The sequence below is a fragment of the Sitophilus oryzae genome, unplaced genomic scaffold (assembly GCF_002938485.1).
Source record: "Sitophilus oryzae breed Bouriz unplaced genomic scaffold, Soryzae_2.0 scaffold_177_pilon_pilon, whole genome shotgun sequence".
Classification (NCBI taxonomy): Eukaryota; Metazoa; Arthropoda; class Insecta; order Coleoptera; family Curculionidae; genus Sitophilus; species Sitophilus oryzae.
Window position 1 is genome coordinate 10,176,733 of NW_022146479.1, and position 22,218 is coordinate 10,198,950.

Here is a 22,218-nt window from a genome sequence, read left to right on the forward strand (position 1 = left end):
TCTGAATAAATAAAACACCCTTACAATGTTTATAATGTAGTTTTAATTTGGGCAAATTAAAAACCTATTTAATTTTCATATTTAAATTTATATTTAATTTTATGAATTAAATATATCATTTCAAATATCTAGTGTAGGCACTAAGTTAATCAAGGTGTAAGAACTAAAAAGTAATAAATACTATACAATTCTTGCATGTTGACTTCCAAAATGTTCTACGAACCAATAAAATAGAGGTACCTACAAGGAAAATAAAGAGCAAAATTACTATTTACACTAACTTGACATTGGCTATACTTACCTACTCCGTAGCACTGAAACCCATGATGGGACTTATACTCTTGGTTGCATCAACTTTTTGCTTCCACCTAGAGCTGTCATAAACAAACTCCTTCCATTCCCAATAACTGTAAGTCCTTGTTGACAATGGGTGCTATAAATAAAGAGAAGTATGTATTTCTTTATAAATTGTATGAGTTCTTAAGAAAATTGATTTAAAGTATTTACTTCATCTTATTTATTCATATTCATACCATTTATTGTCTCTCCATCTTAGCCTGAATAATCCTAGTCCTAGTAGTCAGTAGTTTTTTTCCTCGTAATGCCTCTTCCCTGTGATGCCTATTCCCTGTAGAGCCCCTCCCCGTGGTTCCCTTTTCCAAACCCATTTTACCTACGTCAATTGTTTTGATTTTAAATGTGTTGTGGTCTTGTCCATAGTTTGCTAGCCTTTATGGGACTTTGGTATATGACCTAGCTATAATACCATACCATTTAAACAAGATCATTGTTTGTATCTACCTAATTATTATCATACTTACCTTGCACCTAATTATTTACTCATTTTGACGAAAATATTCTTCTGATTTCTTCTTAAGCCTACCTATTTGGATGCAAGGTTTTACCGAGAAGAACGATGTTATGATTTTTTTAGATAGACGTTAATTTAAGGTAATAGTCTGTTAATTTCAAATTCAAACACAAAATATAAAATAACACCGAAATCGAAAATAAATAACAACCCTATTATAACCCTAACCTCAAAATATCTCGACCAATAGGAAATGGAATGCATCTTGTGAATTAGCCGCTCGTTCAGCGCGGCATATGCGCCATTTTAAAAATGTCGTATGTCTATATTGTCTATGGTCGCGTTCATCAGGACAAGTTGATCAGTGAGCGATGTACCATCGATTGGTTGTCCTGCTGAACGTGCTTTTTAGATCAAAATCATAAGTAATGCATATTAAATTGTTTTCACCCATTTTTGGCACAAATCGAGGGGACTAGTCAACCGAGAACAATAAACAAAATGCTTTGTTTTCGTTTTCCAAAACATTTTGTGGCATTTGGCGTATGTGACGTTTAATCCATCATGCATCGGTAGCGTAACGTATTTTAAATCTGATGGAAAAAATGGCGACTGATCCCAGAGCGCTCACAACTAATCGGCGCGTTCAGCAGAAAATTAGTGATCGCTGCGGTAGCGCTACGTCCTGATGAACGCGATCTATGTCATTAGAGTTGTTGTAGTCCTGTCAGCGTCAGGGTCTATCAAGGGTCTATGGATCAGGGTTTTGACTTTGACAGAGTAGTCATCCCTAAAGCCCCGTTCTCAGAACTGCGACTGTCGCCAGCGACACGACAAAAGAACCAATCAGATTTGTACAAAATTCAAACAGCTGTCAATTTTAAATTTAGTACAGCTCCCATTGGTTGTTTGAAATGTCAAACTCTGTCGCCCGCGACACGACGTTGTTCTGAGAACGGGGCTTAAAGCCCCGTTCTCAGAACTGCGACTGTCGCCAGCGACACGACAAAAGAACCAATCAGATTTGGACAAAATTCAAACAGCTGTCAATTTTAAATTTAGTACAAATCTCATTGGTTCTTTTGTCGTGTCACTGAGATAGTCTAGTTCTGAAGAACGGGCTTTGACATTCCGTTCTCAGAACTGCGTTTCGTGTCGACAGCGACAATTGATTGACACTTCACTATGAAGTACGCAGTAAACAATTTTTGGATTATATTCGACACTATTTTTTATGACACAACACGACCAATGGGAGCTAAAATTAAATTTAAAATTGACAGACGACAAAAGAACCAATCATATTTGTACAAAATTTAAACAGCTGTCAATTTTAAATTTAGTACAGCTCCCATTGGTTGTTTGAAATGTCAAACTGTGTCGCTAGCGACACGACGTTATTCTGAGAACGGGGCTTAAAGAAACTGCAAGAAACCGACGTTTTGACCATAGATAACCAAACACGTTTTGACTGGTTTTGACCAGGGGGGTGACAGTGAAATAGGAAAATTGGAAACAGTCATTAGTGTCATTCCTGTCATTCTCCTCACGACAAGTATGGCCGCCGAGACAAGGACAGCAATGTTTCTGTCTAACTATTGTCTAACTTCACAGTTTAGAATTGACAGATTTCAGTTTCAGAGACAACTTCAGATTTGTTCTAGAACAAATTCGAAAATTGTGTCGAAAATATTCGACGCCATTTTAATTCATTCCGTTTAGTTTCGTTTTGGAAGTTCAATTTAATATTTCGGCTGAAATTTATAATTATAAAGGTAATAAAGTATATAAAATATATATTACATGAAGAATCCTGGAGAAAATGACGTTTCTGCCGTAGTAGGTATGTCCCATGTATATGAAAAATAGGTAGTAAATAAACACTGTTTTTACATTTTTTAGATGCAAGAAAATGGTGTTATAATCTCTTTGATCGGCGATTTTTTTGAAAATGGAAACAATTTACAGCAAGGTAAGATCATTTTTAACTATAGCCAACATCATTTATCTCCAATATGTGCGATTTATTGTCAATAATGCAATAAATCGGACTGATAATCTGATTATGTTATCCGACTAAAAGTCTCTTTTTGCTTCTTTTTGATTTATAAGCCAGGTCTCTTTGGGAATAATGGACGCTTTTTTAAACAGTATATTTATATTTTATACCTATTGATATTTTTAGATTGTTAATTTTAGTATAAAAAAATTTGTTTTTCTGTTTTCAGGTTTTTGTATAAGGCTCCCGTTTTCATGTCCCTGTGTCCGTTTTCTGTCCTTGAAGTCTGCGAATACGTGTGTTTATTTACAAATTACTGTAAGTCATGCTTATACCTTAACTAATTTACGTTAAAAGTACATATAATTAACTAATTGGTATTGAAACAATACAATCCTCTATATTTTTATGTTTATTTAGTCACGTTGTTCCATACTTCAAATAAATATATGTGAATAAATTATTTTTTGGTTTTATTTATGAAAAGAAAAAATACAAAATACATTTGAACTGAAAGAGGGCCCGCCATTAAATAACCGGAAACGGAAGTGAAAATTAAGCCATCATGTCCTTATCATGTCAACCTGTCAATTGGAAATTAGTTCTCCAGACGACAATGAAGGCTTTCGGTGAGCGACACGACGTTATTCTGAGAACGGGGCTTAAAGAAACTGCAAGAAACCGACGTTTTGACCATAGATAACCAAACACGTTTTGACTGGTTTTGACCTTTGACCTATGGTTTTGACAAGTTTGGACAAATATGGGACAGATTGACTTCAAAACTGCAAAACGAATTAGATTTTAGCATAAAACATTGAACAGTTGTGTTATATTTTTGAATTGAACAGTATTCTTCATTGTATGTGATAAATACTAATCGTTTTATAGTGTATTATTATCGAAAGGTGAAGTAAGCAAAATCGTGTTTTGTGGTTATGAGTCTTATTATTTTTCCGCCGGTATGTATTTTAGATGGCCCCTCCGCCTGTCTCCGAGGATAGATCACCTATTTATGATGCAGTTACATGTGCCCTTAGTTGTGCACTACAATCAGACAGTGATCTCCAAAGAATTAATGCTGAATGTATTAAAAAGCTGGAAGTTGTAGATGGTACGGATGTTTTCTCTTACTTAACAACCAATAGAACTTTCTGAACATTTTATATGCTTAGAAACCTACTTATATCGATATCTCTTTTTAGAATACCCTGTTGTTTTGTGTCAAATAGTTGGAAGCAATGATGAAGCACTTGCAGAAAGACATCTTGCAGCAGTGTTCTTAAAAAATTATTTAGAAGATGTATTAATAAATAAACGAGAATGGCCAGGACTTTATGAAAAACAATATGGGAAAAAACTATGCCAGATGCTGTTAAACCATTTAAGCATTACTCATTCAAACATAAAAATAATGGTCTCTTACATTTTGGCTGTGATGTTGGGTTTAGGATTTTGGGATTCTTTGACGATAGAATTAAACGATATGACAAGAAGTGATAATACTGAAACAGTTAATGATGCTGTTTTGGTATTAGCTCAAGCTATAGATAAGAAGTTCTTTGAGGAAGTACCAACTTTTAGGGTTGAACATCACTGGTTTAAAGTATTATTAGATGTATTTAAAACTGTAAGTTCTTGAAATACTTTTCATTTTTATCTAAATTAATTAGAAATATTTTTAGACCTCTATTAGGTCTGAAACTAGAATTAGTGTTATCCGTCCTATGTATATGATGATGAAATATGTAAGGCCTAATGAGTTCTATGTTCCTGAATGCTGGACAATGCTATCAGCAGAGTTTGAAAAAGCTTTAGTAGAACCATTTTCCATCAATTCAGATTTCCAGTTTAAAGGGGAAATTGTTCAATTTATAACTGGAAGTGTAGAAGAATTTGAGGAATACTCTTCAATATTTTTACCTCCAAGTTTGCATATAATTGCAAGTCTTTTAACATATTGTCGTGATGTATTCAAAAGAGTGCTTAGAAAACCTGATAAAACACCTCCCAAAGATTGTTCTGAAGGAGATACAGATGACCCATGCAATTTCACAGATTTGGTTATAGCACTTTTAAGCTATATTCATTCAATGATAGATACAGTTTATTTTAATATGCTATTTGAAGATTTTGAAAATCTTTTATACTGTGTCTTTATCTTTATGGCTTGCTATGATGATATGGAGGAGCATTTGTATAGTGAAGAAGCTGAAACTGATCACCACTTTGGTATGAGACAAATCGGTTGTCAAATCATAACTGTAAGTTCACATGGCAAAAAGAAATCATATTATTAGTTTCATTTTTAGACATCTTTACAAAAATTGGAGGACAGTCGTCCTGATGGGAAAGTTATGTATTTTGAAAGTCTGCATCATGTTTTTCAAAGGTTTACCACTGAATTTGAAGCCTCATCTGCTTCATGTGTCGAAATCCAAAGGGGTTGTTATATGACGAGAGTTACAGAAGCTTTAATTTTTGGTTTAACCATGGTGAAAGAAAAATTGCCCTCAAGAGATCCTGAATTTGTTTTTCCTTTAGAGCATTATATAAATTATTGGACTAAGGTTTAAATAGAATTTAAATATTGTTTAGTATTTATTTTATTTTTATTTGTAGATTCAATTATTAAAACCAATTAACATGTCTTTGACTGCAAGAATTATCTGGATGTGTGGAGTATTTTGCCTTGACTGTTCTCCGAATATACTAGGATACCAACTTAAGAGCATTTTCCAGAAAATAATAACAGAACCAAAGCTATACTTTATACCTTTGGTCGAGTAATCACACTTTTATTGTTTTAAAAATGATTTCTAACAATATTTTTGTAGCACTTTATGTAACTTTCTGAAGTGTTATCCAAAGATGTCCCAAGAACAGCAATGTGCCATTAGAGATGATTCGAGAGCTATAATATGTTGCCTTTTAGGTATTGCCAGGAAAGAAGATTTTCCTTTAAATCATCTTCTTAATGCCATAGGATATTTTGTTAAGGTAAAATCAGTTCTGTTACTAAACTTCGAAAGAACTAGTGATATATTTTACAGGCTTTCCATCAAATAACAACAGACAATATAGATGCTATAGAAGATATATTGGTGAAGGTTGTCAATAGTCATATATCTGTTCCGTATATATTAAAAGAAGTCCATTTTATTGTTGCTAAATTAGCACAGAACAGGAACTTTAAAATACTAAGTCATGATAAATTTTTGTCATATTTGTATCATGTAATACACAATTTTGAACCTAACCATATGCAAAACCATCTAGACAAGACTTTGGATATTTTAAACACTTTTGCACTTTATACTCCTTCCATGGATGAATACTTAATTATCCAGTTGTTCATGGGGGCTGCTAATCTCCTCAATAAAGCTGAGGAGCCTGAGTTTGAAGTTGAAGAGTCTGCAGCAATACTCTTGACAACTTTAATAATCAAACAAATTGAGAGGTTGAAATTCATTAGACAGGATCCAAAGAATCAGATTGCCATTCAGGCATATCCAGAGCTGTTAGCAAAAATGTTACAGCCTGACGTTGTTCTACCAGCTCACGTTTGTGACAAATTGGTCGTTGTGAGCATCTTCGAATTTTCGGACTTGATGGAGCCCCATTTTGAGATTATTTTGAGAAACGTTATAACCAGTAACTGCAGGCACCAGCAGAATATCATTCCCACCTGGATGATTTTTGCATTTATTTGCATGATACGGACTTCCAGCACTGTGGCATATTTGTCATTAATTCCAGGACCCAATGGTGGAAGCGCGTTAAATTACATCATGAATTCTTGGAAACTGGAGTACATAAAATTCTTAGACATTATGGAAAGGAAGATAATGTAAGCATTATTTTTGCATGTAACTGGACACTCTGTTATAACATTAACTTTTATTTTTATTTAGGGTTCTTGCTATATCAAGAATTATCCAGTGCTGCATGGAAAATGAGGTGAACTATTCCAAAATGCAAGAAGTGAATGTTTCAGTTAATCGAACCAATGAAGCCGCCTCTCATGAGACCCTAAGTGGTATAGAGTATTTGTATTTCCTGCTTATTGATGCATTACTTTTTGAAGAAAGAGAAGTAATATTTTCCATATAGTTTTTTTTACAAAATGATTGATTTTGATTTTTTTTGTAGAAGCTGAAAAATGTGTTGGATCCGCAAATAACTTTCGTAGATTTTGGTGAGGACATCCAATTAAAACATATCCAAGACGATCGCTTTTTATACCACCAACATCCATTTAACATTAATGTTGTAGGACACCTAGTTTTATTTTTTAAAACGGCTAACGATTTGTATTTGAATGTGATTAGGAAATGTGTTTCAGCAGCGGATCTTTTCAAGCTGAAGGATTTAGGTTGTTCAGTACCTGAAATGGCCCTTCAAGAAGACATGGAATGATCCAAAAAATCTAGCGCGAGCTTGGTGAAATAATTTTGTTTATTTTGATCATTATGATTACTTGTCTTTCACCAGACTTAAGCTAAAAAAGTTGCCAAAATAAGTACATAAATTATATTGATGTATTTTTACTGAAGGCTGTGTTTAATAGCTGATAATTCTAATTTATTTTTTGAATTGTTCTATTGATATTATTTAAGTTTTTTTTGTGTCTCGTTTGACTTTAAAAGTTTAACTAAATAGATAGGTCTGTATGTTTAAATTTATTACAAGACTGAATATTGTTAAGGATTGTAGATTTATATTTTTGTATTGTTCATTTTAAGAAAGTGAAATAAAAAAGATTTCAAATAAAAAACATTTATTTCTTGATTTTCAATATTCCTTTGCAAATATTTTTTCAGCCCTTAAAACATGATTTCTCGGTGAAATTTTACAGTCAAAAACAGGTACAATATTACAGTGGCTATTTGATTCAGCTAAATACAATAATCTATCATATAAAATTATCGATTCCACTAGAGGAGCCAAGAACAGTCTCGCCGAATAAAATTTAACAACTTTTTCCCAAGACGCCTCCACCATTTTCTCAACATCTTTCATCTTGGATTTTGGGATTTGTACGTTCATTTTCTTTAAAGCTCTATCGCAATACTCTTCGAAAGTCATGTTTTCCTCATACTTTACGTTTCCTACAGCAGAATGTTTTAAATCAAGATTTATATTTACCAATATAGTTTCTAGGCCAGCTCTAAATGCATGAATTTTCAAATGATGGTGGTTTTCTGTTTTTAGTTTGCTTACATAGTTTTCAATGGCATGGCAAGCAGTTTCGCATGATAAATAGTCTAGTTTAAATTGTTTTTTAAGGCAAACATGGCTCAAAGGGTATCCTGTGAACAAGTTTGATTCGAAGCTTAGCTTCATGTAACAGCAACTTACAATGTTAATAAAAGAAATATTTGAACAATTATTATACAACTTGAGTAACATTGATCCAAGATTTCCGCAAGGATGAAGTCCAACTATTCCAAATTTGAACTGACCATTGTCACTCTGAAATGCTTCTTTTATTATTGACATTATTTGGCTGCTAGTTGTAGATTCATCAACTCTGTAATTAAAATGGAGAATTCTCTTAGGATTTGAATGAGAAATACCTTTTCGTAAGAGTTTATTTTCTAATTCCATGTCTAATTTATAAGCCATTTGATTCAGTTGCTCATTGGCTTCAAGGGTAGAAACTAAAAAGCCATATTGGTAGGCAAGCATTCGACTTAAATGGCCTACCCCAGCACCTACATCAACTATATTAAAGCAGTTTGTTTTCAAAGCAGATTGATAACAAATTTTAGACATTATCTCTATTTCGTGTCTCTTTTTTAATTTAACACTTTTCCAGAGAAGTTTCTCCAATTGTTTATTCAGACTAATGCTATCTTTTATTATCTGTTGCTTTCTGGTAACTGAAAATTCTTTTATTATTTCTTGTAGGCATATTAATGATAAAGGTGGAATTGCAGTTTTTATCTTTTTACAATCCAAAAGATTAGCAATTTCAGTTATATCTAATGATTTAAAAAAATCCTGCCAGCTTTCTGATAGTTTTGATTTCCAATGATTATCTATGTAGTAGTCAGAAACATAAGAATTTAATATATTTTTGTAGAGAATATAGATTTTATTACATACATCTATAGAGTTTGTTAAGGAATGCTTAGACATAATTAAATGAAACTTATTTCAGAGCTTATTTATTTACTTTTTTCTCTCTAACCCCAAAAGGCATTACCATTACTGTTATTGTTATCATCTGGTTATCATATATGGCACATATATGGTTATTGGTTATCATGTTATCATGTCATTGTTATCTCGGTATATGATTGGGCGCATTCAGGAAACACATCGGTTAGTCCACCGGTGCAAAAAATTAAAATTGAATGCCAATGGTAACTCACCGGTTGATTCACCGATCACTTGAGCTTGAGAGCATACCGTATTTTGTTTCCAAGTTATTTACGTACCGGTAACTTGATCTAGAGACAACTTCAGAAGTTGTCTCTGCTTGATCGTTCAAGTTATCGGTAGGTCTTTACCGGTTGGTTAATACCTAAGGTTAATACTTAATACCGGTGTCCGGTGTGTTTACTCATTTACTGAGTGCGCCACAGGAGTGCGCCCAATGGAGTGTTCTTGTATATTAGCACGGCATATAAATCACACGGCAGGCTAAAGGTACGTTTACATCTGACATTTTTATCAGGGTATAAGTGTCTACTGTCTGACATAATGTCTCACAGACTGTTTACACTGTATAGAAATTACTTGTAATTTATTTACGCGAGATATGTCTAAAGCCAAAATCAGGACATAAGTGTCTAGTGTCTGACATAATATCTCACAGACTGTTTACATTTCATTTTCGCGAAATATGTCTCAAAGCCAGTATCCAATAGCTACATGAACAGAGATGAAGTTATCGAAAAGAAAAGCTGCAGCAATTATTACTTTACTCTGAAGCGTAATAAGAAAAAACGTTCTGTGTGGGTTCGAGACTGGATTTTGCGACGTGAGGAACAAGGTGCTTATACACAATTAATGCGTGAACTTAGTGCTGAAGATCCAGCACAATTCTCAATTTTTTTACGAATGAAACCCTGCGACTTTCAAAACTTGGCCAGTAAAATAGAGCCCCTTATGTACAAACAAAATGCCAAATTTAGAAGAGCCATCACTGTTCAAGAGTGACTTACTGTAACATTGAGGTTTTTAGCATCGTAAATCTCTGTAAATCCTATCTCTGTAAACCTATCTCTGTAAATTTTACTTTTCACATCCCAAAGCTCGGGTTTATTGTGGTACATATTAGTCAAGTCCATAACTTCACTTTTCACCCATTCCTTGTTAACACCCATTGTTTTAACTACGAAATTATTTCCCGACACTCTCTCAAAAAGTAGACGGCTATTTAACTAATGCAATTTATTTCAGACAAGTCAGAACTTCTCCCATCCAACTGTTTACACTTACGTCTACATAAATGTCGATATAAATCGCTGATGACAAATACATATATATCAGATATAAATTTTTGGGTGTTTACATTAGCAAAAATGTCTATCTGACATAAATATCAGGCAATAAGTATCAGATGTAAACGTACCTTTACTCGCTTTGGCGGGAACGCTACGCGCATATCCTCGCGCACGCCGCCATTTGCGTTTCAATCAACAGAAAGTAACCAGTGTCGTAGTTTTTCAGCGACAACACACAGTTACGGCAGATTCGAGTCAGTAGCGTGCGGCTTAATTTATTTGATTTTTTCTTGAGTGATATATTTTGTTTTTGTTGTTTTATTTTGTTTATTATGTGATATATTTGTTTTCTAGTTTTATTTTCGTTTCTTATGTAATATAGTTGCCAATAGGTGCCCGGTGGCGTAGAGGTACAGGCTCTCGTCTACCAATCTCAAGGTAGTGGGTTCGAATCCCACACCCGGCATTTCATCAGCCGACAATTTTTATTAAAATAAAAATGGTTTGGGTACCTAAGTCGACTCAGCCTTAAATGAGTACTTGGGATTCACAATCCTGAGGTAATAATAGGCGGTTGAAGCGTAGTGCTAGCCACATTACCTTCCTTTGTATACCGAACGGCTCTAGTATGGCAAGCTGTACCTTGCTACTCCCAAGGCGTCAAACGCTATATACGGGAGCTATTATTATTATTCTGTAATATAATTTGTTTTAGTAGTTTTATTTTTGTTGTTCAATAAAAGTTTCTTTCTGTTTCCTAGAGATCCTATTAGGTATGTATATATGTGATTAATTATTTTAACATATTTTAGTTGTGAAAAAAAAAACAGTAGTATACATATTAGGACATTCAGCTAAATAGGAAGATCTAATTAAAAATCTTAACAAACTTTAATATTAGTAAGATTTAATGTTAAATATTTAGTAAAATAAAATTTAATGTTGTATCTAGAATCTAGACATTAAAAATTAAATTTAAAAATCATTATATTATTCATTTAAATATAATTATAAAAATAAATAAAATGATTATATCGAAAATAAGTTAACAATACATTTTTAGGGCAAGAACATGGGCAGTTGCAACTAATAGAGAAGACTTGATTGAAGATATAAATAAGGCCCACAAGTACAGGTTGTGTTCTGTTCACTTTGAATTTAAAATGTTTACCAATTCACTTTGTAACCGTATAAAATACAATGCGGTACCTACTGTTGTTTGACTAAACTGAAGTTTCTCAAAAAAAATTGTGGATTTATTAATTTGTGAAATTTGAATATTAATAAAATTTGCTACGCCCATTGATGGGCATAATTTGTACGTAGCCTCTTTATATTGTTCAATAATTATTTTATTGGTATTTCTTTAATTCTTGTTTGTAACTCCTGGCATGTTTTTGTTAGTTGCATGTTTTTTAATTTTAATTGTCTATTCTCTACAGTGAAATATTTAATTGGTTTTTTAATTTTTACTTTTGGAGAAGTATGCGCGGTTAACGATTCATTTGTTTGGACAAAAGTATTGTAAATAAAATTCAGTTTCAGTCAATTACAGTATTTTTTTAATACGACCCTGTCGTATTTTCTGAGAAATTTTTTGATACGTTTTAATCCGGCTCTGACTAGGAAACGATAATGGCGCCGACAAGGTCAAAATTTTATAGAAATTTTAAACAATGGAATCTGAGTAGAGTTATAAAACGGCATATCGGCGTGGTCGGCGTATGACCTTTGAATAGATTTCCAGTAATTCTATTGGCTGAAACATTCATCTGTCAGAAATTTTATCTGTCAAATTCATCTGTCAAAAATTTCAGCCAATAGAATTACTGGAAATCGATTCAAGGTCGTTACGCCGTTACGCCGATACGCCGTTTTTAGGATAGTGTGGCTGCACCCTGAGTAGAGTTGGCGTGCCGATTGTTTTATGTGCCGTGATATTAGCTTTGTTCGGGTTCTTGTTATTACCGATTCTGAACCATCCTAGAACTGGTGCGTATATGCGCAAAAGGAAATATGAACACATTATTTCATTTGCGCATGCGCTGCAGAGATCAAGGACGGTTCAGAATCGGTAATAACAAGAACTCGAACAAAGCTATTATCATAAAGAAACCTTTTTATGAATTACAAATTATACTCCTCTGTTATATTCCTTTATTTTCATTTATAAAAAATAGTAATACAGTTACTCTTATATCTGCAGTAAAAATGCTTTTAAGATTTATTAAAATTTTATTAATATAAATTGATTGTTAATAACCCAAATTTGAATTAAAGAGATTTATCCGCGAAATGTGACATCTAGCAAGATTTTAGGTGACTATAAATAGTTTCTGCTAGTCATGCTAGATGGCGCCCCAAAATCGACAGGTAAAGTCGGAGTTGCTTTTATCGACAGATGAAAAGCATCTTTCTAACGTTTTGTGGCTTATGTCGGCAAAAGAAGTATTCAAAGCTTTCAAACCATTTAATCAATGTTTTTAAAGAGAAAAAAGTGTATTGACTTAACTGATTTAGTATGAAAGTAAAGTGTTGTGTATAAAGTTTAAACTTGATAAGTGGATGCCTATTGGTTTCTTATATGTCTAAGTGGACTGCAGTCATACGTAATGGCGGATAAGGCGTTACAGTGGAAATTAGTGGCTAATCCCACTGGCCCTCAACCCAGGCCTCGCCATGGACATCGTGCCGTTGCTATTCGAGATTTAATGGTTGTATTTGGCGGTGGTAATGAAGGAATTGTCGACGAACTCCATGTTTACAATACAGGTAATGCTTTGCATTCTACTTGTCGGTAGGTAAATATGGCGCGTTAATATGTTTTCATTTAGATATTAGAGTAAAACTTTGTTCTTTTTTAAAACACCTTTCATTGCACAATTTATTTCTGTCAGCAATACACAAACATTTGTTGTATTTTATTTGAGAATAGAGAAATGTCATTTTCGTGATTTGTTTAGTCCTGAAACAAATATGGCGGAGTACACATAGCAATAGGAATAGGAATAGACGCGTTGCGTTAACCTGCATCCTGCATGTTTTTCCTCTTCCTTATTAATTTATTGTTTATGCCAAATACGGTTTATGCATAATATTAATTAATCGTCTATGTTTATATTTCCAAATCATTGTTGCAATTCTTTATCTGCAGTATATAAATGTATTTATTATTGACAGGGAGTTGATTGACCAATAGCTTTCAAGCATTTATTTAAGGCGGCAAATTTAAAATCATGTGTTCATAATAACAATGTCAAATTTATTAATTTTTTATTTTGTAACTGGATAATAAAATTTAAATGAATACACGTATACAGTATGTACATTTCATACTGGTGTTTATTATTTCATACACATCACACACACACACAGTATAAATGAAAACAATATACATGATAAAATATTTTTTTAATCTAGCTACCAATCAGTGGTTTGTACCAGTAACTAAAGGTGATGTACCTCCAGGATGTGCAGCTTATGGTTTTGTTGTGGAAGGTACTAGGCTTTTAGTTTTTGGTGGAATGGTAGAATATGGCAAATATAGTAACGAATTATATGAACTACAGGTATTTTAAAAGTTGTTTTATAAAAATATGTTTCTCTAACATTTATATTTGTAAGGCTTCAAAGTGGGAATGGAAGAAAATTAATCCAAAAAACCCGAAGGCTGGCCCCCCTCCCTGCCCTAGATTGGGCCACAGTTTTACTATTGTAAATAGCAAAGTTTACTTATTTGGTGGTCTGGCTAATGATAGTGACGATCCCAAAAATAATGTACCAAGGTAGTAATTAGGGTGTGTATCATATTCAGAGATTATGATTTTCCTTTTTTTAGATATTTAAATGATTTGTATACATTGGACATTCGCAGTCCAATGCAATGGGATATACCTATTACCCATGGACCATCACCTCCTCCTAGAGAATCTCACACAGGTGTTGCTTATGTTGATAAGAAGCGGCATAAATCATTTTTGGTAATCTATGGTGGAATGAGTGGGTGCAGGCTTGGAGATTTGTGGTTTTTAGATACTGATGTAATGACATGGAGTCAGCCTATTGTTTCAGGAATCACTCCACTACCAAGGTGAAATTCTGTTTTAGTTTTTGACATCAAATTACAATTTTTTATTTATAGCAAATATATTTCGTTAAATTTGTAACTATTTCTACAATGTGGCAACCTTGTTTTTGACCTAGAGACTCGTCAAAGAGTGCAATGTCTATTTAAAATTAAGTTTAATGTTCATTTACTGTTTGGAGATCATTCCAGTCCCACTTTAAAAAAAAATCCTTGATTTCCAGTGTTGTCTACTTATCATGTAATTTTTTATTTAATTTATGTTTTACAGGTCTCTTCATACATCAACTCTTATTGGTCACCGAATGTTTGTTTTTGGTGGTTGGGTTCCAGTAGTTGCTGATGAAGGAAAATTAGCAACAAATGAAAAAGAGTGGAAATGTACTAGTACAATGGCATGCCTTAATTTAGAATCTATGAATTGGGAAGATTTAAATATTCTCAGTGGACACGAAGGCACTGTCCCTTGTGCTAGAGCTGGCCATTGTGCAGTAGGAATTAGTACTAGGTTATATATTTGGTCTGGAAGGGATGGATATAGGTGAGTTATATACATATGTGAATTTGCAAATTAAAATTTATGATTGAAATATTCAACACAGAAAAGCCTGGAAGTTGAATCAAGTGTGTTGTAAAGATCTTTGGTATCTGGAAGTAGACAAACCTCCTGCTCCTAGTAGGGTGTCCCTAGTAAAAGCAGGCACTCATTCCCTAGAAGTAAATTGGACGGGATCACCTTCTGTACACACCTATGTTCTTCAAGTAATTTATCATTGATTTATAAACTTTTCTTGTATTTATTTTTTTCTATTTATAGATACAAAAATATGACCTCCCCCCAACTCAAACACCAGCTCCAAAATCAGCAGCATCTCAACAAAGTACCGCTCAAATTTTAAGCTCTCCTAAGCAAGCTCCATCTGTGCCTGGCAGCCCACCTGGTATTCCAGTTCAAACAAAAACATCTACACCGATTTTAAGCCCGTTTAAAGTACAAGTGAAAGGTATGTGTTTGGTTTGGTTTGGTTTGGTATACTAATTTTAATTTATCTACGTATTTACAAAATTTCTTTTGATTCTGTGATTGTGACGACGGCCTTCCAATTGTATACCGACTTGAAGCCTGCCATTTCTCCTGTGTTGACAGATTAACTTTTCAGGGGCAGAAAATAAATGTTTGTTTTTCTATTTTTCCATGTTATATTTTGCAATTATAAATGGTTTTTATATTTGCTATGTTTATTTGACAAATACAGATTAAATAATTCACATTATTTTTATTTTATGCTTTTATTAGGAGTTAAATTAATATAGGATATTTCAACTTCTAAATTTCAATTAGGAGATATTGCAGGATACAAGTCGCTATATATGTATATACAGGGTGTCCCAGAAATAAATGCAAATATTTTAAGTGGTGGTAGATCTAGGTAAAAGGAAACATAAGTAATATTATTATTTTCTCTTTATCGTTTTTCAAATAAGTCCAAAATAACGGAGTTATTTTACTTTGAAAATTTCCAAAAAAAATATTTTTTGCTAAAATTTTTTAGAACCGCTGAATCTTTTCTGGATTTTCTTTCTTTTAAATTTAATCTACTACCTATCTTGCCATATTATCAAGAGATTATGTTTTTTAACTAAAAACAAAAAAATTTTCAAAAAAATCGATTTTCGAAGAAATCCGAAATTTGAAAATTTTGAAAATAATATATAATTTTTTTTGTGAAAAACCTCATAGGCGTGTTTCTGGGTTTCATTTATACTACCAGTTAAAATACTTGCACTTATTTCTGGGACACCCTGTATATATACCGGGTGCGTCTCAAAAGTGGCTCAGCCCTTATAATTTTTTAATTTTTTTTTTGTTAAAAAACGAGATTTGGTATATTTATTTGTATATGACATAAATTAGGATTGTTTGACGTATTATATTGTTTTCTGTCACTTCCTGTTTAACCGGAAATGACTATAACTTTTGATTTTTAAATGGCACCCTCTTTATTTTTTTACTTTATTCAATAGAAAATAACACTCTGAATAAAATGACATATCATATGTCAACTTTGACATTTTCGCATATGGTTTATTTGAAATTATCACTTGCGGTTTGTAACGAAAATTTGACTCTAAATACCAAATGTGTGGTATCAAATTATTCGTAAAAAAATGCTTTTTCCAAATATGCTAATGAGCCATCTTCGTTCCATTTGAAAAAATTGAGATATGATTAAAAATACGATTTGGATATTTTTTAACCGGCCAGGACAAGCCACTAAAAACATTAGACGGTCAAATCTGTTTTTCCTGGGCTCCTTGATTAAGAATTAGTGTTTTTAGGGTTCCGTACCCAAAGGGTAAAAACGGGAACCCTATTACCATAAAGTAACTAAAATAAAAGAGTGTTTGAAAGGTTGTTAACTTGGCCATAATGTTGCATAGTTCAGTTAGGGCTCCAAAGCGTCGCCATCTGCTACCTGTCACGTGTCATGGCAAGATTGACAAGTGACATGACAGCAAATTATTTGTATTTTGGGATTTTGCAATTGTTTACAATTTTGTTTTGAATTTTGGAATTTTGTTATTATTTTGTGTAGCATATACTTTGTTTGTTTGTTTTGTGTTTCTGCATACAGAAATTATGGAGGAAGTTTTATTTCCTGAGGAACCAGAGACCTTATATTTCTTTATGATTGGAACTTTATGTTTTGTGCTATGTGTTTTGCCGTCATCATGTAGTATTTTGTTCAGCCGATGATGTGATTTGTGATTTGAACATCATCCAGGAAAGGGTATCATGCAAAGCAAGTTCAATATGTAAAGACATTGCCCATCTCTGAACTCTGTGAAGTAAAACGAACTGACTATAAATTCGCGCCTTCATTTCACAGTGTTGAACATTTGTTACCTCAACTGAACTTCAACTGCTGAGTTTATAAATCCAACTTAAAGGTGAATTAATTTTTGATGATGTCTTATTTAAATCTTAATCTGTTCTAATAGCATAGATTGCAAACCCTGCGATCTTATATGCTTTGTTAGTGGCGTTGTTAAATACGTTTTGTAATACTATAGGTTGTTCGAGGGGTAAACCGCTGGTGTATTTTGGTGTACAAGATGTTGGCATTTTCGTGGTATTATTGGTATTAGTACTAAATTATTTGGCATTACTTTAGCATTAATGTACAGAAATTCATCAGCGGTTTACCCCTCGAGGTTAATTCAGCATATATGTTTTAAATGATTAAATTTAATTTCCCATTTAACTGTAAGCATTTGAAAAGCGGACAATAGTTTATACTTTTCAAATATTCCGTTTTTAAAAATAAATTTTCATTATATTTTTTGCAGTTTTGATTTCGTAATATTTTTAAAAATACATAAATTTTATATTCACATTTAAACTGCCCGCCTTTTTTGTGGTAGATAATGCAGATATCCATTTTACCGATTACGTCTGTCATATTTCCATTAGTTCAGTTAGGGCTCAAGGGTGTGCTGCAATCGATCTTCTTTAAACGTGTTGCCTACTTTTGACTATACTCGCTGTCCGTCCGTCTGTCACAAAGGTCTATCTTATGAACCGTTATAGATAGACAGTTGAAATTTTTACAGATAATGTATCTATGTTACCGCTATAAGAACAAATACCAAAAACAGAATTAAATAAATGTTAATGAATAATAATAATAATGAATGATAATGTATAAATAAAAAAGTACTTTCACTGAACATAATCTTTTAAGTAAGAATTTTACATAGAATCTGCCAAGTCCTCGGTAGCCGCGTGGTTAAAGCGTTAGGACTTTACGCTGCTATGACGTTGGAGCCGTAGTAATGCAGGTTCGAATCCTAGTCAAGGCGACTTTTTTTAATGTTTTTTTTTTAATTTTTACATATTTATCTTTACTTTTTACATATTTATTATTGATTAATACAATTTTTAGTAATGTGTTTCTTCATTCTTTTTTTTTTAATTACTTATACGCGCATTCAAAATTTCAGCTAAATCGGAAAAAAAGTTTATAATAATATAGTGTCTAATGTTGTATAGATAATGAATGGTACGGAACCCTTCGTGTGCGAGTCCGACTCGCACTTGACCAATTTTTTAACATAGTCATGACACTCTAGATTGAAATTTAAAATAAAATTTTTTATTTAGCGAGAATGTCAGAAGTTGACATATGATATGTCATTCTATTCAGAATGTGATTTTCTATCGAATAACCGAGGGTGCCATTTAAAAATCAAAAGTTGTAGTCATTTCCGGTGAAACAGAAAGTAACCAAAAACAATTGAATACGTCAATCATTCCTAATTTATATCATATACTAACAAAAGTATAAGGGTGAGCCACTTTTGAGACGCACCCGGTATATACAGGGTGAGTTTTAAATAAGTACAAATATGTTCAGGGCTAGTGTAGATCTCGATAAAAGAAATATATTTTCTCTTTGCCTTTTTTTTCAAATTAATCTAAAATAACCGAGTTATTTTACTTGGAAAATTAAAAAAAAAGGTTTTTTGCTTATATTTTGAAAACTCGGTGATGTTTTCTGAATTTTCTTTCTTTTAAATTTAATCTACTACCTATGTTGCCATATTATCAACAAATTATGTTTTTAACTAAAAACTAAAAAAAAATCAAAATTTTTTCAAAAAATTCCAAATTTTCATAAATTTTTTTTCGCGAAAAAAACATCATAATCGTGTTTATGGGGTCGAAATATACTACACCTAAAAATATTTTCACTTAGTAAAGACTTACCCTATATATTATGTATATATTTACTAAATTTGGTCTATTAAATTTAGCACGAAATCCTGATAAAGTTGCTGCAGTGACAACTCCTCAGACGCTTAATTTACAATCAGGCACAACTACAGTTCAAATACAGTCTACAGATAGTCCCGTGAAAGGGGTTCAGCAGAATCAAGCACCTACAGGTCAGATGTTTGGCATCCAAGCATTGGCGGCGGCGGCAGCTGCTACTCAGAAAATAACTGTGGCTCAGCCTACCCAAATAAAATTAGCCAATTCAGTGAGAGTTCAAGGTGCACCTAGTGCCACAATAATAAAGACAGCAACTACTCAACAAGCTGGCAAACCTGTCTTGGTCAAACAAGCGGCCAATATTCAAAAATCCGGTGTCCAGCCGCAAGTAGTCACTCTTGTCAAGACCAGCACTGGCATGACATTGGCAACCTTGCCCAAGGGAGGAAGTATTGTACAAACAAAAGCTCCTGGCCAAGTTATTAGCCCACAAACAAAAAATACTATAGTTAAGCTTGTACCTAGCAATTCCAATAGTCTCAATTCCAAGGTCTTGACAACCTTAAAAACAATTCCTTCTAATATGATTCAAATGAATAAAACGACAGGTAAATTTGTTTTGTCAAAGGGACCTGCTGGTCAGATTCCCACAATAGGAAATCAACAAGTTCTGGTGGTCAGTTCTACAAGTGGTCTTAAAAATATACAGACAGTGACCAACGCTCAGGCAGTAAACATGTCATTAGTGAAAACCAATACTGTCACCACAAATCCTATAGTCACCGCATCTTCACTTCAGTGGCTTCAAGGTGTTAAAATTGCCAAACCAATTACCATTTCTATGCCAATGCAAGTTGTTGGATCTACAAAAACAGTTACCCTTTCAAAAACTACCGTAAATACTTTATTAACTGTTGCTTGAATTGTATATAATTCAAATATTTTCTTTTAGAAACAAGTAATGATTGGTGGTAAACAGCTGACAGTGCAGATGGCAACTGGTTCCAACAAAACCTTAACTGTCGTTCAGCCATCCCAAATAGGCAAGATTGTACGTCTTCCTACTACTTCAAACATTAGTAATAATATTGAACAGCCTAAATTAATGGTTGTTCAGAGACCAAAACAAACAACTCAGCCATCAGTCACATTAGGTATATTTTACATAATCTCTCAATTATTTTTTATTGAATATCATTTGCTTTTTAGCCTCAACTTCATTCGAAACCCCAGTGACTACTGATGCTGCTCTTGCGGCATTAGCAGCTGAGGCTGGTCTTATAGACCCTGAGTCTGATAAACAGCTTGAACCAAAAGATATTGACATGGTTTCTGTTGATCAGATGATGGTAACTGACGACGGGAGTGAGGACGCGTCTGTTCTTTCTGAAAGCGCAGACGCTGCAGAGCTATCTGCCAGTGGGTTATTGGGTGGTAGTTTACCTTACAAATTAACTTTAAAAGGTGGTGGTAGTCATCCTCCTTCAGGTATATAATTTCTGTCGATTTTCATAAAACAGTGTGCAATAATTTTTTTATTTCGTTCAGGTTATCGGTATAATAAACTAGGTCTAAAAGGCGGCAGTAAAGACGAAGATATTTCCAAATCGCCTACAACTACTGCAGAAGCCGACTCTACAGAAAATGTAAACGGTCTGGCTAAGACAAAAGAAGATAATGCAGAGAAGACTGTCACTGACGAAGGAATGGCGGTTGAACTTAACTCTACAGACATAAAGAGCGAGCTAACCACAGAGGATACCGCGACATATCAGTTTAAAGACGAGCCTGAAGATACTTTAGACACTCTGAACGCAGGAGTCAGCGAGACGTCGCTTGATTTAGATTTGAAAAGTGAAGAGCCGGACAGCGGATTCAATTCCTCATTCCATTCGAACAGAATAGGCGAGTTAGAAGGCGCAGACCCGGAAGACGAAGATGAAGAAATGAATGAGCAAATAGATGAGAAAGACGTGTTGGAAAAAACAGAAGGAAGCGAAGATCCTCTTGCAGCTCTAGCCACTGCAGCGCTAGATGCCTCCAAAGGCATACACAAGACTGAATTGAATGGTTCTGTTGTACCCCAAGAGCCTGTAAAGGTGAGAACAAGATCCTTGTTTGTTCCAGGCAATGGTAATTATGTTTCTTTTCCAGGGAACATGGTATACTGTAGGTTTTATTAAAGGGACAAGTTACGATGTACAAAGCTACTTCCTGCTGTCAGATACGGACAATTTGACAGTGGACGAACTTCCTGAATTATCGAATTTCCCGAGAATTAGTCTAGAGCCGGGCACAGCTTATAAATATAGAGTGGCTGGAATAAATTCCGTCGGAAAAGGAGAGTGGAGCGAGGTAAGTTTTTACAATAAATTTATATTATTTATTAATTTAAGCCAGTTCAAATGCTCACAAATTTGTTGTTTTAGGTTTCAGCGTTTAAGACCTGTGTGCCAGGCTATCCTGGAGCGCCCTCGGCTATAAAAATCGCCAAAGCCAACGATGGCGCCCACTTATCATGGGAACCACCAGGTTCGAACCCCCACGAAATTCTAGAATATTCTGTATATCTTGCTGTTAAAGGAAAGGTAAGTAGGAGAAATAAATCTCTTCTGGGAAACTAGAATCCATGAATTTTCAATAATATCTATGACACTGAATACGGTTTCATTGGACAAAATATATCTTATTTTTTATAGTATGTTTTAACGTTTGCTGTGTTTATTTTAGGAAAAGGCAGGTAGTGGATCTGTGCCCCAACAGGCCTTTATTAGAGTATATTGTAAATAACAATGGTTCAAAGTATAAATAATATAATTAATTTATCTTACATTAGATTTACTAGCATTCCAACTTACCTCTCATTTTGATATTCTAGATTTTGTTCAATTAAACCGAGGTAATTAATAATGATATATATTACAGTGTCGTTTAAAAGCCTCTGTCCTAAAAACTTAAGGAGGTTCATTTCTTGGCAATATGATTTTTCCTTACATCCATTCTTGAGGAAATCCATTTTCAATGAATATACCTACTGATCGACGTCTAGGATATCAAAAGTAATCATCGAACTTACGTAGAGGTATCATA

General features: G+C 33.6%; 3 protein-coding genes and 1 long non-coding RNA gene across 11 annotated transcripts; 2 read left to right on the plus strand and 2 right to left on the minus strand.

Moving 5' to 3' along the window:
- Positions 1-127: 127 nt before the first annotated feature.
- Positions 128-1,528, minus strand: LOC115882498. Its single transcript, XR_004050199.1, has 4 exons — positions 822-1,528; positions 534-757; positions 302-433; positions 128-240 (listed from the first exon to the last, which is right to left on the minus strand). It is a non-coding gene; the product is annotated as an uncharacterized LOC115882498 (long non-coding RNA).
- Positions 1,529-3,521: 1,993 nt separating this feature from the next.
- LOC115882495 lies at positions 3,522-7,580 on the plus strand. Of its 2 annotated transcripts, none has more exons than XM_030900571.1 (10): positions 3,522-3,718; positions 3,786-3,924; positions 4,016-4,440; positions 4,496-5,074; positions 5,123-5,380; positions 5,433-5,596; positions 5,648-5,810; positions 5,864-6,660; positions 6,725-6,905; positions 6,963-7,308. In XM_030900571.1, the coding sequence occupies exons 2-10, from the start codon at positions 3,786-3,788 to the stop codon at positions 7,227-7,229; spliced, it is 2,973 nt and encodes a 990-aa protein (XP_030756431.1). In that variant the 5' UTR covers positions 3,522-3,718; the 3' UTR covers positions 7,230-7,308. The 2 variants fall into 2 exon arrangements, with proteins under 2 accessions (XP_030756431.1, XP_030756432.1); XM_030900572.1 differs by having other exon boundaries at positions 3,523-3,723; positions 6,963-7,580.
- Positions 7,574-10,342, minus strand: LOC115882497 (protein RRNAD1). Of its 7 annotated transcripts, none has more exons than XM_030900579.1 (2): positions 10,263-10,342; positions 7,574-8,343 (listed from the first exon to the last, which is right to left on the minus strand). In XM_030900579.1, the coding sequence occupies exon 2, from the start codon at positions 8,310-8,312 to the stop codon at positions 7,605-7,607; it is 708 nt and encodes a 235-aa protein (XP_030756439.1). In that variant the 5' UTR covers positions 8,313-8,343; positions 10,263-10,342; the 3' UTR covers positions 7,574-7,604. The 7 variants fall into 7 exon arrangements, with proteins under 7 accessions (XP_030756439.1, XP_030756434.1, XP_030756438.1 ...); XM_030900574.1 differs by having other exon boundaries at positions 9,986-10,264; XM_030900578.1 differs by lacking the exon at positions 10,263-10,342 and adding an exon at positions 9,191-9,414.
- Positions 10,343-12,649: 2,307 nt separating this feature from the next.
- On the plus strand, positions 12,650-21,918 carry LOC115882499 (host cell factor 2). Its single transcript, XM_030900581.1, has 14 exons — positions 12,650-13,039; positions 13,688-13,836; positions 13,892-14,052; positions 14,106-14,357; positions 14,623-14,892; positions 14,954-15,113; positions 15,169-15,355; positions 19,170-20,023; positions 20,081-20,282; positions 20,338-20,616; positions 20,677-21,227; positions 21,283-21,483; positions 21,558-21,716; positions 21,859-21,918. The coding sequence occupies exons 1-14, from the start codon at positions 12,880-12,882 to the stop codon at positions 21,916-21,918; spliced, it is 3,645 nt and encodes a 1,214-aa protein (XP_030756441.1). The 5' UTR covers positions 12,650-12,879.
- The last annotated feature ends 300 nt before the right edge of the window (positions 21,919-22,218 follow it).